We start from the raw sequence: 13,544 nt of genomic DNA on the forward strand, positions 1-13,544 counted from the left end.
GCAGTTCTCAGCTGGGGACATCACCTGCCCCTGCACTGGGCATCACTGCAGTTTCTCCATGAAGAATTTTTGCTTTATTTACACATATTTTTGTGGTGACATTCTATTACAGTCCCTCATTAAATCATACCCCATCCCTGGAGTGTCCCAGGCCAGGCTGGATGGGGTTTGGAGCACCCGGGACAGTGGGAGGTGTCCCTGCCATGGAACTGGATGGGCTTTAACTTCCCACCCAAACCATCTGTGATTCTGTGATTTCACTTCTCTCAGGAATGTGATTTGACACCTTATTCAACAGCATGTTCAGCAGTTGTTCACTATGCCTTAAACATCTCTAAGTAGCTAAATTGTTTGATATGGAAATATTATAACATGACACTCATTCAGGATTTCCCACTGTGTATTAGGAGAAATACAGACCTGGTGGTTCAAAAAGTAGAGGCAAGACAGCAAACATTGCAGTGTGTGAGCTGAGGATATTTTTGAAACAAATAAAAAAAGCTGAAGGTTGACAACGCTTCTGCATCCTTTTTTTCTTGTAGCATGACCACCATCTAGTGGGACACGGGCAGCCAGTGCACAAGGGTTGTGTGTGCTGATAAATGCAATAAAATGCAGCTGCTCACATGTTTGTCTCCTCTTCTGTGCTGAAATATTGGGGACTTCTGAAAAGCTTGATTTTACAGATTTTCTTCTATTTCCCAACAGCTGGTTGCACATACGAAATTAGTCTATGCCAATGTCTCTGCTATTCAAATGTAATTATGTTAATATTTATAGACAGAAAATCATAAGAGATGATAATTTTCTAGAGCTTTGTTCTCCCTCTGTGTTTTCCTTTATGTAATATGTTATTTATGCAGTAATAAAAATGAAAACAAAGCAATATTCTATTATTCTGTATTAAATTACAGTGAGCTTAACTCTTGAGAAAACTACCATTCTTGTGCTTTTATCTCAGGGTAGCTGAAATACCAGAATTACCCAGGGGTTAAAAAATAGTTAGGTACTGTGACATCTCTTTTTAGCAATATTGCAGAACTTAAGACCTTATGCAGAACCTTACATTTATGCTAACCAGAAATTCTTAAATTCACCTTGCTTTTTCTTTGTGTTTTAGCACCGTGCATCAGTTGCAAGTTCCTGATTTCCTCCTGATCATAAAAACAAACTGGTTGAGTATTTTCCTCCCCACATTTCTGCTGAACACGTGGAACAGCTCTTAGACTTGTCTTAATACAGAGTTGGTATTGCTGAAAACATCCCCAGGCACGTCAGGACTTTGGTTCTTCTGCAAATCCTGGTGGTTTGGAACCCCTTTCCACCACGATATTGCCAAGATAAATTGTTTGCCAGAGATAACTTCAAGTCCTCAAACAAATTACCTAAGAAATGTGGAAACAGAAGGTGGCACGAAAGAAATTGTTTCTATTCGTCCTGTGCTCACGGGAAGGAAAGGAGCTTATCTGTGTGACAGATTCCACAGGGACACCACACAATGCCTTCCTTATCTCTGTGACAGATTCCACGGGGACACGCACACAATGCCTTCCTTATCTCTGTGACAGATTCCACAGGGACACGCACACAATGCCTTCACCGTGGCTCTGGCAGGTTCCAGGAGGTTTGGAATGCTTCACGTGTCAAGCATGAAATATTCACGCCCCATTTCTCCTCCCCTCAGAAATGCAAATATTCAAATTCGGATGGTTTGTGTAAGGACTCCAACAGTTTGGGGAGGGGCAGCAAAAGCTGCTCAAGCATTGGGGGAAAAAAGGAGTTTAGAAGAATCTGTCTTTTTTTGTATCCCTTTCCACCTCAGGCAGAGGAGGATTAAATTATGTGCATGTTTGTAAAGTCTCAAAGGTTTGTCATTTGTGTGGATCTTTCCCCAGTGGCTACTGCTTTGTGTCAAAAAAAGAAAAGCTGTTTTTCATAATCCATTCCCTTTGCAGCCTTTCCATGGACTGAGCCACATGTGCAGGTGCAGGGTGATAGCATTGTGACACATCTCTTCCTTTCAGACTTTCCAATCCCTCCACAGCACAATTTAAAGTATGAAAACAACCTTATTATCCCTCTGGCTCTCTGGAACCAACCTTATTGGCTCTCTGCCTGCTCAAGGTGCTTAACTTCAAGACATACCCCTTCAACATTAACTGAAGCAAAGGTGATTTACAGAAATTAATTTCTGAACCTCGTTGTCTGACTATTTAGTTCCTTCTGCCCTTGTTTTAATTTGATGTAGCCCATGGACAGCAATAAAGCAAACAGAACAGAAAAGGGGAGCTGTGTAAAACTGAGGAACCTTTAGAAGGTAAAAGGAACATCTAAGGTGCTAAAAGCTTTTGAGGCAACAACAGAAACATGATCACCAAGGCAGTGTAAGTGCACATCAGTATCAGGGCAAACTGGGAAAAGGGAGAAAAGCAAAGAAAGTTATTAAAAATGAGTTACATTCAGAGAAGAAAATCGAAAGAACCATAAACCATAAACACAAGCTAGGGCAGAGGTGGTTATGAAACCAAAATGAGTCACAATTGAAATAAGGCATTAAAATGCACAATAAATGTTTTTGCAAGTAATAGGGAATCCACTGAGAAGTTTGGAGAGCTAACAGGGAGTCCAAACACCCAGGAGACAAAGAAAGCACAGGTTCTGAGAGCCCAGCTTTCTCTAAAGTGGGATTAGCTGCATTTCAACCTATCCTGAGAGGCTGGGTTTGGTTCAGTGTAGGGAAATGAGACTAAATGCTAATTGTAAAAGGAATAAAAAGATCTCTTGCACAGCCAGCCAAAAGCCTTCAAAAATATAGCTTCTAGAAATGGTGAAACAAGAGATGCTGGAGAGATGCTGAGATGCCTGCTGTGGGTGGGGGTTTTTTGGTTCCTTGAATGAAATGGGCTGGTTCCTGTGGGCTGGAGCAAGTGAAGAACCCACTTATGCCAAGAACCCAATAAAACGGGATCAGAAATCATAGAATTGTTTGATTCAGAAGGATCCTTTTGCAGGTCATCTAGTCCAACTCCCCCCTGCCATGGGCATCCTCAACTCGACCAAGTTGCTCAAAGCTGTGTCGAAATGTTTCCAGGGATGGGGCATCCACCGCCTCTGTGGCAACCTGGGCCAGCGTTTCACTACCCCTCCTTGTGATAAACTTATTTCAGGTCTCTAATCTTAAACAGCGATCTGCAGCGAAGAGTTGGGAGGCTCGGGGAAAGGAGCCTAACACGCACTTCTTCTGCACCGCATCACTACAGAGTTTCCTCTAGTGTCCTCCCAGCAGAACTGCCTGAAGGAGTGCGCAGTAACTAAAACCAGCAAATACAATCAGCTGGACAAACCCCTCGCGGAAATGACCGCGATCCATCCCGGGACACAGCCCCGAGGCGGGGTTTGGGGGCGGCCGGAGCCAGCTCCGCATCCCGCAGCGCTCCGGGACCGTACCGGGACCGCACCGGGATTGCACCGGGATCGCTCCGGGCACCGCTCCAGGACCGCACCGGGATTACACCGGGCATCGCACCGGGATCGCTCCGGGATTACACCGGGACCGCTCCGGGCATCGCACAGCGATCGCCCCGGGACCGCTCCGGGATCGCCCCGGGACCGCTCCGCGCTCCGCTCTCCGCGCTCCGGTGCCGCGATGCCGGCGCTGCTGCTGCCCGTGGCCGCGGCGCTGCTGGCGCTGCTCGGGGCCGGCCGAGCGGCCGCTCCCGGTGCCTGGGCGCTGCTGAAGCGCTGGGCCCTGGGCTGCCTCCTGCTCTGCCTCGGCTCCTGCAGGCAGCGAGCGGCCGCAGGCACCGCCGAGCCGCGCCGGCCGCGCCCGCTCCGCGCCGACCCCCATGTGAGTGGCCCGGGATCCCCGCTCCTGAGACCCCCTTCCCTGGGATCTGCTTCTGCGGCACGCTGTTCTCATACCCTGGCATGCCTGTGTCCCCCATCCCTGGTACTCCCATCTCCCTGTTCCCCTGGCACTCCATCCCCAGCATCCCCACGTTACCCCAGTCTAGGAACTCCCATCCCCAGCATCTCCGCTTTCCTCCAGACTTGGAACTCCCATCCCCAGCATCCCCACATTCCCCAGACTTGGAACTCCCATCCCTGGCATCCCCACGTTCCCCCAGTCTTGAACTCCAATCGCTGGCATCTCCACTTTCTTCCAGTTTTGGAACTCCAATTCCCAGGATCCCCATTTTCCTTCAGTCTTGGAACTCCCATCCCTGGCATCCCCACATTCCCCCAGTACTGGAACTCCCATCCCTGGCACCTCCACTTTCCTCTAGACTTGGAGCTCCCATCCCCAGCATCCCTCAGAACACCTTTTCCCTTTAAACTCCAACTTCCCTGGACCACAGCACGTTCACCCCTCTGCATTCCAGCACCTTGTGTCCCCCTGGTACCCCTCAGGTACTCCTGTTCCCTGCATCCTGGTGTCCCTCACTGCCCAACCCCATTATTTTTGAGTTCTGTTTTTTGGCTGAGGTTTCAGCGCTGCTTTTAAAGCTGTCTGGCTGTTCTCGGGTTGCCTGCTATGAAATACAAAAAGTGAAAGTAAAATTTGATTTCACTGAGCAGAAGCCTATGGAAAACAAAGGACTGCTGATCTTCTCCCCTCCCTTTCCTGCCTGCAGCTGGAGCTGAAATCCATTTCCCTTTCCCCAGGCACTGGATTCCTTGTATTTCACGGGCTTTGCAGAGAGCAACAGGACCTTTGTGATTGCTCGGCTGGCCAGACGCCCTGCTGGCCTCTGTGAGATGTGGCTCTTCCTGAGGCTGGATGGGATAGGAGAGTTTGAAGTGAGTGCTGGATGTGGGTGATGTTCAGGAGCAGTGCTTAACTCCTTTCTTGAACCTGTGATGGAATCCCAAGCCAAAATTTCTGCTCTCTGCATCTTCACACAGTAAGACACCAGTGCTGTGTCTAAAGGCAGTGTGGAACTGGTCAGAGTACTGGGTATGTCCCTTCTCCAGGAGGATCTGACACACATGCCCCTTTCCCACAATCTGCACAAAACAGAATAGTTTTGTGGCTTATTAAATATATAAAAAATTATTAAATCCCCTGGGAAGAATTCGAGCATCCAGTTTCTCCAGTCAGGTGCAGCACATGGTTAATGAGTTCCATTTTCTGCTTATGGTTGTTTTTTCCCCATTTTTTAATTTTAATGTTGTAATGAACATTTGGAATTGCCTCTTTCAAAGGGGAAAGCTTTATGGAGTTTTATGCACATCTGCTTAATGCTTGCTGAAAAGAAAGCTTAATCAGATATTATTAATCAGATTTTTGCCTGAGGATTTTCTTTTTTTGTTAAGAGCTGACTGCATAGTAAAGAAGGAGAGAAGATCTGACATAAATCCCTTTGCACTCAACTCTCCTTATGCTCACAAATCTGTTTCAGTAAGTAGCCATGACCAGAAAAAAAGCAGGAGAAATCCTATTTGGAGAATATAGAAAAAAAGAGAGAGGATTGATGTGGATTATTTTGGGTTTTTAGTAATATTTAGTATAACATGACTGCTTTGTGGCATCCTTACAATTGAATTAAACAAATGTTTTCCTGAAATGTTTCCTCTTTTTAGCACCCACAGCATCCAAACATGATGGTGAGAGACGAATCCAAAGAGATCTGGAGTGGAGGAGGACTCACTATGGAATACCTGGAGCCCCGGATGTGCTGGAAGATAAATTTTGATGGATTACTCAGGTATTGCAGCACTTCCTAATTTCATTTATGTACAGTAAAACCAAGGCTTTGGAAATATATTTATTTTATTTATTTATTTTATTATTTATTTATTTTAAATTTAGCCAGCTTGAACCAAAAGTTTTTTGGTAACTAAGACACTTTGATTTTTAAGGAATAAAAATATATCTGGTGGTGTATAGTATTATAGATCTTTTTATTCCACCCAATTCCAAACATGTAAGAAACATTTTGTTGTTTGTTTAAGAGTGATATAAAATTATATTTGCCTTGCAGGAAAGGATCCTACAGACAGCAGTGGAGTGAAGAGGAAGGAGAACTTGTAGCAGTTAAATTCTCTTTGCAGTAAGTTTTTCATCTCTGCTTTGGGATCTACAGTAAGCTCATGGCTCATTTAAAAAGGCAAAAATCAGAATTTTCCAATAAAATACCAAGATTGCCTCTGTCAAAGTAGCAAGTGCACAACTTGGCCTAGTAGGAGCTGAATGATAATAATGTCCTTTTTTCCCTCTCTCTTTTTCTAGGTGGGAGAACTCCACAGATGTTTTTAACTTTAATGTTGACAGTAACCCCAGCACATTTGCTCGTGCTTTAGCCCAGGAGCCGTGGACCATCGAGCTCTTCCAGAGGGTCAAAAAGTGAGGAGCAAGATTAATATCTTCTGGGCTTAGTAATTATTTTTTTCTACAGTTCTCTTCAAGGTCTGATGTGTGTTAGAGCTGATTTTAGGAGGTGGGATTAATTTGAAGTGCTCTAATAAAGGACAGGGCTCCTGGTTTCAATGGCACAGCACACCTGGGGGATCCTGCACACAGATGGGATCTGAGTGATCCTGCAGCATCAGGAATATTTCATATTCTTTCTTTTCTCACTGATTTAGGCAGCTTCCAAAGGCAGTGGTCCAGGTATAGCTAAGAAAAGGAATATAATCCTGTGAGAAAGGAGCTGAAGTGGGTGTTTTAAATACTGGACAGGTTCTGGAGAGCTGAAAAGATGAGAATCAGCACTCTAAATAGAAACAGAAATGATGTATATCAATAATGCTGGGGTTTGGTGATACCTGCTGAGTTCTAAGCAGCAGCTGTTTGGCAGCCCAGCATTTCTTCACACAAAGGGTGATTTTTATATTCTGTCTGTTGTTTCATTCTCAGGTGTCTCATTATTAATAGTAACTGGGAAATGTAGAAGTGATGTGTAAAATCTGAGATAGCCACACTCCAGATGCTCTGAAATTTCCTTCATTTTGGGAGACAAATCCATCAGATTGGCATTGAGGCTTCTTGAGGAGAGCTGGAGATCTTTCCTGTGCTGATCCACTCCTTCCTTTCTTCCAGACAGAGGGAGCAGCATTTCCGACACGAGCAGTGGGGCCAGTCTGTTGGAGAGATTGAAATAGAAAATTATGGAAAAACTGAACTTGCCCTCAAAGGTGCTCGGAGCCACTCCTATGGTAACAGCACTGGGAAGAATTCCATCCCTGGGGAACACCTTCACTGCAGTAAAAGGAAGGATTATCTGTTAAAATAACCAGTTCCATGCCTGGAAAGACATTAGGACATTCCAGAGGAAATCCCATCCCTGTTTTGGGGACATCACAAATTACTTACCATGTTATCAACTACTGGGTATTTCTGTATCCAGAAAGGTTATTGTGAAGTCAGGTAGTGTTAGTTCACATTTCCCAGGAATGGTGAAACTCCAGGTGGAGGGTTTTTGTTCTTTTTTTTTTGCAGGTGTCCGGAACTGGGCTGAGATTCAGCGTTATGTCATGATTTTGGCACACTTTGAAGTAGGTATTAACATGGCAATGTGCTATTAAACCAGGAGATTTTTCTGAGCTTTTCAGGCATGTTTAAGTATCCAGAAATAAGGAATTGGGAATATCCTTGGTGTGCAGTCAGAAGTGCTCACTGGAGGCACCATTAGCCCAGATCAATGTTGGGAGCAGCTCTAAAAGCAGGTCTGTGTGTGTAAAAACTGAGATTTTGCCACACTGATTGAAGCAAAACTTGTTTGATAACTTGAATTTGTTTTGGCTTTTTCAAGAAAAATTAGGCAGGCAGCTTTACAGGAGAGATTCTCAGCTGCTGCAAGCAGCCAGCACTGTGTGGAGTTGTGCAGTGCTGAATGCCATTAATGGGAAGCCTGAGGTGTTTGAGGCATCCTAAGCCTTCATGACAGCAGTCAGCAAATATTTGTGCCTGTGCTGAGCCACAGTTCTCTGCTTTGCAGTGTGGGAGCACACAGCCCAGGGATGTGCTCAGGGCTGGCCCTGCCAGCTGCCAGCCAAGCCCAGCAGATGCTCCTGAAAAATCATTTCCTTTGCCAAGCCAGGCATGAATCAAAACTCTCAGCATTACAGGGGTTTAGACTGAATTCAGCATAAAAGTTCTTTTCCCAGCTTGGAAAATCCTGATTTATCATGTACTTTTTACTAAGACTGAGCAATGTGTAGAACCAACCTCTCCCTGTTCTTCAGTTTTTCAAGGCTCAAAGTGGCTGTGGCTGTTCTGCCCCTGATTAAAAGGCAGCTGACTTCATTAAGAAGTTTATTGTAGATTGGAGTCCTCTTACCTGAGTGTCTGTACATTGATAGCATCAGAGGAGGCTTAAATTTGCCTCAGAGGGGCCCAAGTGGAACATGAAGTGTCCAGACCTAAGGATTGAACAGAAATTAGTAAAACCAGGAGGTTCCAGTTCCTTCTTAACACTTTCCCTATCTGCTGCTCCCAGACATCGATTAGTACAGGTTAGAAGAGAAGTCTGGTCAAAGTACACCAGTTTTGTACTTTTATTCAGGCTTTATTTCCCTCCTGTGTCCTCTTGCTGTGGACTTTCTGTTGTTCCCATTGTAGTTAATTTGTCCTGGATGTGTTTGGTTTATATTCCTGGATTTGTTTGCAGCCAGATTTTCATGGAAGATGTAATGAGAGGATTTTAAAGTATGAATCCATAGCACATTGCATAAGCTGAGTTCTATCCAGTGTCTTCTTGGTCCAGGCAGTGAAATGAATCTGCACAACCCTGGCTGCTTTTTCTTTTCTCTCTCTTGCAGGATGGGACTGCAGCACATTTAACAGTTATTAACATGCCAGCTACCACAACTCAGTAAGTGACCAAAGAACTTCATGTTGCTAAAAACACTCACCTTGGAGGTGGCAGAAGCTGCTCTGCAGGACACCTGTGTGCAAATTCTTGCTTTGAACCTGTACAGCCCAATTTCCATCCACGCCCTCCTGCTCCCTACTCCCAGTTTTTCATTTGCACTTAGTCACAAGGACTAAAAGGAAGATTTTGCCTTCCCTTGCTTCCTTTCCTCCAGTTGCTGAGGGCTGATGGAGCTGCCAGTCTGTCTGGATGATTTAGAGGTACAAACTGGGCACTTCCAGCTGTGTGAGGTGTGACTATTGCCTGCATTCCACAGGGAGCTCTGCCTTGCTGACTGGTGCTCTCAGCATCCAGAGCATTAAAGACCAATGTCCTCAGCCCCAAGGATGCTCCCAGCCCCATCCAGCCTGGCCTTGGACACTTCCAGGGATTCAGAGCTTCTCTGGGCACCCTGTGCCAGGGCTTCACCATCCTCACAGGGAAGAATTTCTTCCCAATATCCCATCTAACCCTGCCCTCTGGCAGTGGGAAGCATTTCTCCTTATCCTGGCACTCCAGCCCCTTTCCCAAACTCCCTCTCCAGCTCTCCTGGAAGTCCCCAGAGCCTTCTCTTCTCCAGGCAGAACAGTCCCAATTCTCCCTGCCATTGTTATGGTGCATTTGAGTTGTGAATTTGAACTTGAAACCTGCTCATTCCTGTCCCCTCCAGCCTCACTGTAGGTTATGTGTTTTTTCCTGATGGGAGGAAGGCTGGCATTGAGTGGTCCAACGCCTCCCTGGCTGGGCTGGCTGAGGATGGGGTCATCCAGGATGAATATGGAGTCAGCTTTACTGCTGGTAAGATCTGCACACTGCAGCTACATCTGCCTGCATTTCTTGGCTTGCAATTCCTTTAGTGGAGGGAAGGCTGTTCAGTGAGATTCCATGGGAATGCATCATCTCACACCCTGAGAAATCCACTTAAAATCATGGTTTGGGTTGGAAGGGGCTTGAAGATCCTCTGGTTCCACTCCACTGCCATGGGCACTTCCCTGCTTAAATTAAATTATAGTGTGGTGTGTCCTGGGTGAAATGTGCCCACTGCAGGATCAGGGCCACAGGTTCCAGAGGGAGAGTTACAGAATCTGTTTGTGCTGACTGTTGCTTGTGCTAACCCACAGAAAATAGTGATTTCCACTTTTTTTGGGGGGTGTCAAAACATCTGTTATGAGGTGGATTCAGCTGGAAATACAGTTGATCAGTTTGCTTGATTTACAAAGCAGACAGAACTATCAATCTTAAGAAAAGCATAAAAACCCCCATACACAAAAATAATAGATATTGGGATGTTTTCTGAGATAAAATACTACTGAAGGTTGATGACACTGTTCCCTTTTTCCTCTTCTCCAAGGTGGTGAGAGCTTTGATGTTTCTGCAGCTCTGGATAAGCAGGCCTGCCCTGTGGTGTACAATGGCCTGACAGGGAGTGGAGTTTTCCACGAGTGCATTGCAGATTTCCACCTCAATGGCTTAACACCAGGCTGGGGCCTGGTTGAGTTTTATTACAGGTAAAATAATGACAGGCAAGAAGAGGTAAAAAACTCCCACCCTCCTATACTGACTTGTGTGATTACAACTTCTTAAATATTTGCAGCATAAATGCACTGATTTTTTTTTTCCTGATGTAAAAAAATGCTGCTCAGTTGACAAGCACTCTGTATTTGAAAAGGAATAATTGCACAAGCACTTCATGGGTGCAGCAGCTGCTTTGTTATATAGGTTTATGTGGCTTTTATATAGGTTTCTGTATAGGTTTATGAGTTGTAGGATGCTCCATTCTGGACATTCTTATTTTGAAAATCTGTCCCATTATAGAAATAAAGAGTGCTCACCCCAAAGAGAGGCAGTTTACAGGGTGTAAACTCACTCAAGGATTTGTGTGGACAGGATTTGTTTCAACAGATAAATGTTCAGAAAATCCCCACAGGAATGGCTCTGTTAGGGGCAAAATTACATCCACAAAGAATGTTCTTCTCTTCTCTTCTCTTCTCTTCTCTTCTCTTCTCTTCTCTTCTCTTCTCTTCTCTTCTCTTCTCTTCTCTTCTCTTCTCTTCTCTTCTCTTCTCTTCTCTTCTCTTCTCTTCTCTTCTCTTCTCTTCTCTTCTCTTCTCTTCTCTTCTCTTCTCTTCTCTTCTCTTCTCTTCTCTTCTCTTTTTTCTCTTCTCTGTGCTGTTCTTCCTGCCACATGATTGTCACTCTTTCCCTGCAGCCTTTTCCATATGGAGTGCTTGCTCTGATGAAAGAAAAAGGCAAATTGTGTTGTTTACATTTCATTTGCTTTTTAAAATAAACACTAATCCTTGGCTGTCAGAGGAAATGCCAGAAATTACTTTCAGGGGATGGAGAGCTCAGCTCCTTCCCAAATCCAGACATACTTAAAGCACATCAAACAGGCCAAAAGTGCAAAATACCTGCTGGTTGAACTTGAACCTGCAGCTGCTGCCAGGTCCTGCTCCCTCCCCTCTTGGGCTGTCCAAACCTGCCTGGACCCAGCAGGGAAAGGCTCGGATAAAACCCAAACAGAGCAAGTTCCACAAGTCTGGACAGTCCTGGCCAGCTCTGGAGCCGCCCCAGGGAGGCTCCATCTGGCAGTGCTGACACAATTCCTGTCAGCTCCACCTCCTATCTGCTCCCAAATCAGCCCCACAGGAGAAATGGAAGCGTGGGGGTGTTGTTCTTCCTCCCTGCCATGAGACACCAGCTCAGCATCGCTGCTCTTCCCGCAGGGACGAGCCTGCCCAGCCGGTTCCAAATCTGCAGCTTGGTTCCCAAACCTGCACCTGACCCTGCCACCGATGCCTCTCCCCCAGGATCATCTACAAGCTCATCCCAGCAATGCCAGCAAGCAGCAGCTTTCCAAAAATATATCATTCCCTGCAAAAAGCAGCGTTGGTTTGGGTGTAGAACTCGTCACAGGATGCTGGGGAGGTCGGGGGTATGAAAGGATTTGGAGAGAAATGAGATGTATTTTATTAGTGCAGCTTTCAGTGGTTGCTCACCAGGGTGGTCTGGAGGCAGTTTGAAGGAAGTCTGATTGCAGGAGGAGTGCACTGGGAGGGATCATTCCATGCTCTGTCCTTTGGTGTTTCCTGAACCTCCAGCTGCTCCCCACCGTGGCCTCAGGCTATGTGGATCACTGACCCAATCTAGCAGCTCCTCTCTTCTCTCAGATTTGTCTTTGAAATAAAATCTGTGTATTTCTGAACCCTCTGGTTGTTACAGTCATTAAAACATGGGAAAAACCTGTTAGAGGGAACTGCACTGGTCTGGTAGTTTTGTCTATGTCTGTGTAAGACATGAAGTGGAAGGAGCAGGACAAACACATCAGATGAGGTGTCCTCTAGGAATAGCATTAATAGCAGTGAAATAAGTGGTGCAAACACGAATTTCCCTGTCTGAAGGAAAGCCAGGGTCTGGTAATCCAGTTTAGAAAGGGATCTGAAATCCTCATCATCATTCCCTTGTAGGTGCCTTATTAACCACAGCATCCACAGCAGTCACTGTTCCAAGCAGCCTACAGAATATTCCCTGCCTAGATGCATCTTGCCATTAATTACTGCAAATAAAACACACTCAAAATATGTCCAAAAAAATAGTTAAGTGGAAGGTGTGGAGAAATTAAGGAAAGGCACCTCATAATTATAATAGTACCACCATTCTATTTCAGAAAATAGTGACATCTGGGTGCAGATTTATAGAAACCCATCTTTGTGTTTTTATAATCCCTGCTTAGGCTGACAGTGGAGGAGACTTTAAAAGAATTAAAGAAGAATTTTTCCTTTCTGAGGCAGCTCTTACACTTATTTACAACAACTCTTTATGCAGAAAGGGTGCATGCCTCTAAAATGACTCCACCTGTATTTGTGACATGCATGTCCCAATTTGGGATGTGGCACTGAACAGCTGTGAGAGATTCCTGATCCCTAATTCCCTAATTCCCAACCTCATCCCAGTTCTGCACTTGTGTCCTTGAGCTGCACCCCAACAGGTGCAGGTGCAGTGCTCCTCCTTCCATCCCAAACCAACTCTGGCTGAGCCAAGCTGAATTTTGGGTCCATTTCTTTTGGGATGGGCACTGATCCAGAGCTTTGGATTTTAGCTGGACCTCTATAAACACTTCTCCAGTTACAGTGGTATTAAGAGCCACATTCTTGTGAGCCCTGCACAAACCCAAAGATGTCTTAAATCTGTCTGTGCTCTCATGGTCCCGAGGTGCTGAAGCAGGGAGCTTCTAAATTACTCCAGACAATGGTACTTTGACAGGAGGGAAGGCCTTATGCCTCTTTTTACACCTCAGAAATCAGTCAAATAGGTAATTTTAGAAAGGTTAGAAAAATAACTATGTTATACATCACAGTTTGTTCCTATTAAGTGTGTGGCTTGTTTTGCTATGATCTCAGGAACATCTGTTCCTTTTTTCCTGTGGAGTTCTTGTCATCTCCTTCCCTTTCACTTACTTCTTCAAGGCTAAAACATTAACATTTAGAAGGTGGAAGAGAGGCACATAATAAAGCAAGGTTTTGGAGGTGTCAGAGCATGTAGATGATGAGAAGAATTGTTAATTATGACTCTGGAATCATAGTTTGAGAAACCACTCTAAAAAAAAAAATTCCCTGTCCAAGCCAAAAATTAAAAAAAAAAATCCCATCAAAGAAGGGATTGGTCTGGCTACTTCCTAATTCCAGAAAC

At 45.1% G+C, this 13,544-nt stretch overlaps 1 protein-coding gene across 1 annotated transcript; it reads left to right on the plus strand.

Annotated features, from left to right (window-relative positions):
- Positions 1-3,646: 3,646 nt before the first annotated feature.
- On the plus strand, positions 3,647-12,060 carry LOC117001555. Its single transcript, XM_033069977.1, has 11 exons — positions 3,647-3,847; positions 4,666-4,800; positions 5,584-5,708; positions 5,985-6,053; positions 6,233-6,346; positions 7,043-7,158; positions 7,442-7,497; positions 8,764-8,816; positions 9,526-9,653; positions 10,207-10,363; positions 11,582-12,060. The coding sequence occupies exons 1-11, from the start codon at positions 3,647-3,649 to the stop codon at positions 11,637-11,639; spliced, it is 1,212 nt and encodes a 403-aa protein (XP_032925868.1). The 3' UTR covers positions 11,640-12,060.
- Positions 12,061-13,544: the final 1,484 nt, after the last annotated feature.

The sequence above is a fragment of the Catharus ustulatus genome, chromosome 11, assembly GCF_009819885.2.
Source record: "Catharus ustulatus isolate bCatUst1 chromosome 11, bCatUst1.pri.v2, whole genome shotgun sequence".
Classification (NCBI taxonomy): domain Eukaryota; kingdom Metazoa; phylum Chordata; class Aves; order Passeriformes; family Turdidae; genus Catharus; species Catharus ustulatus.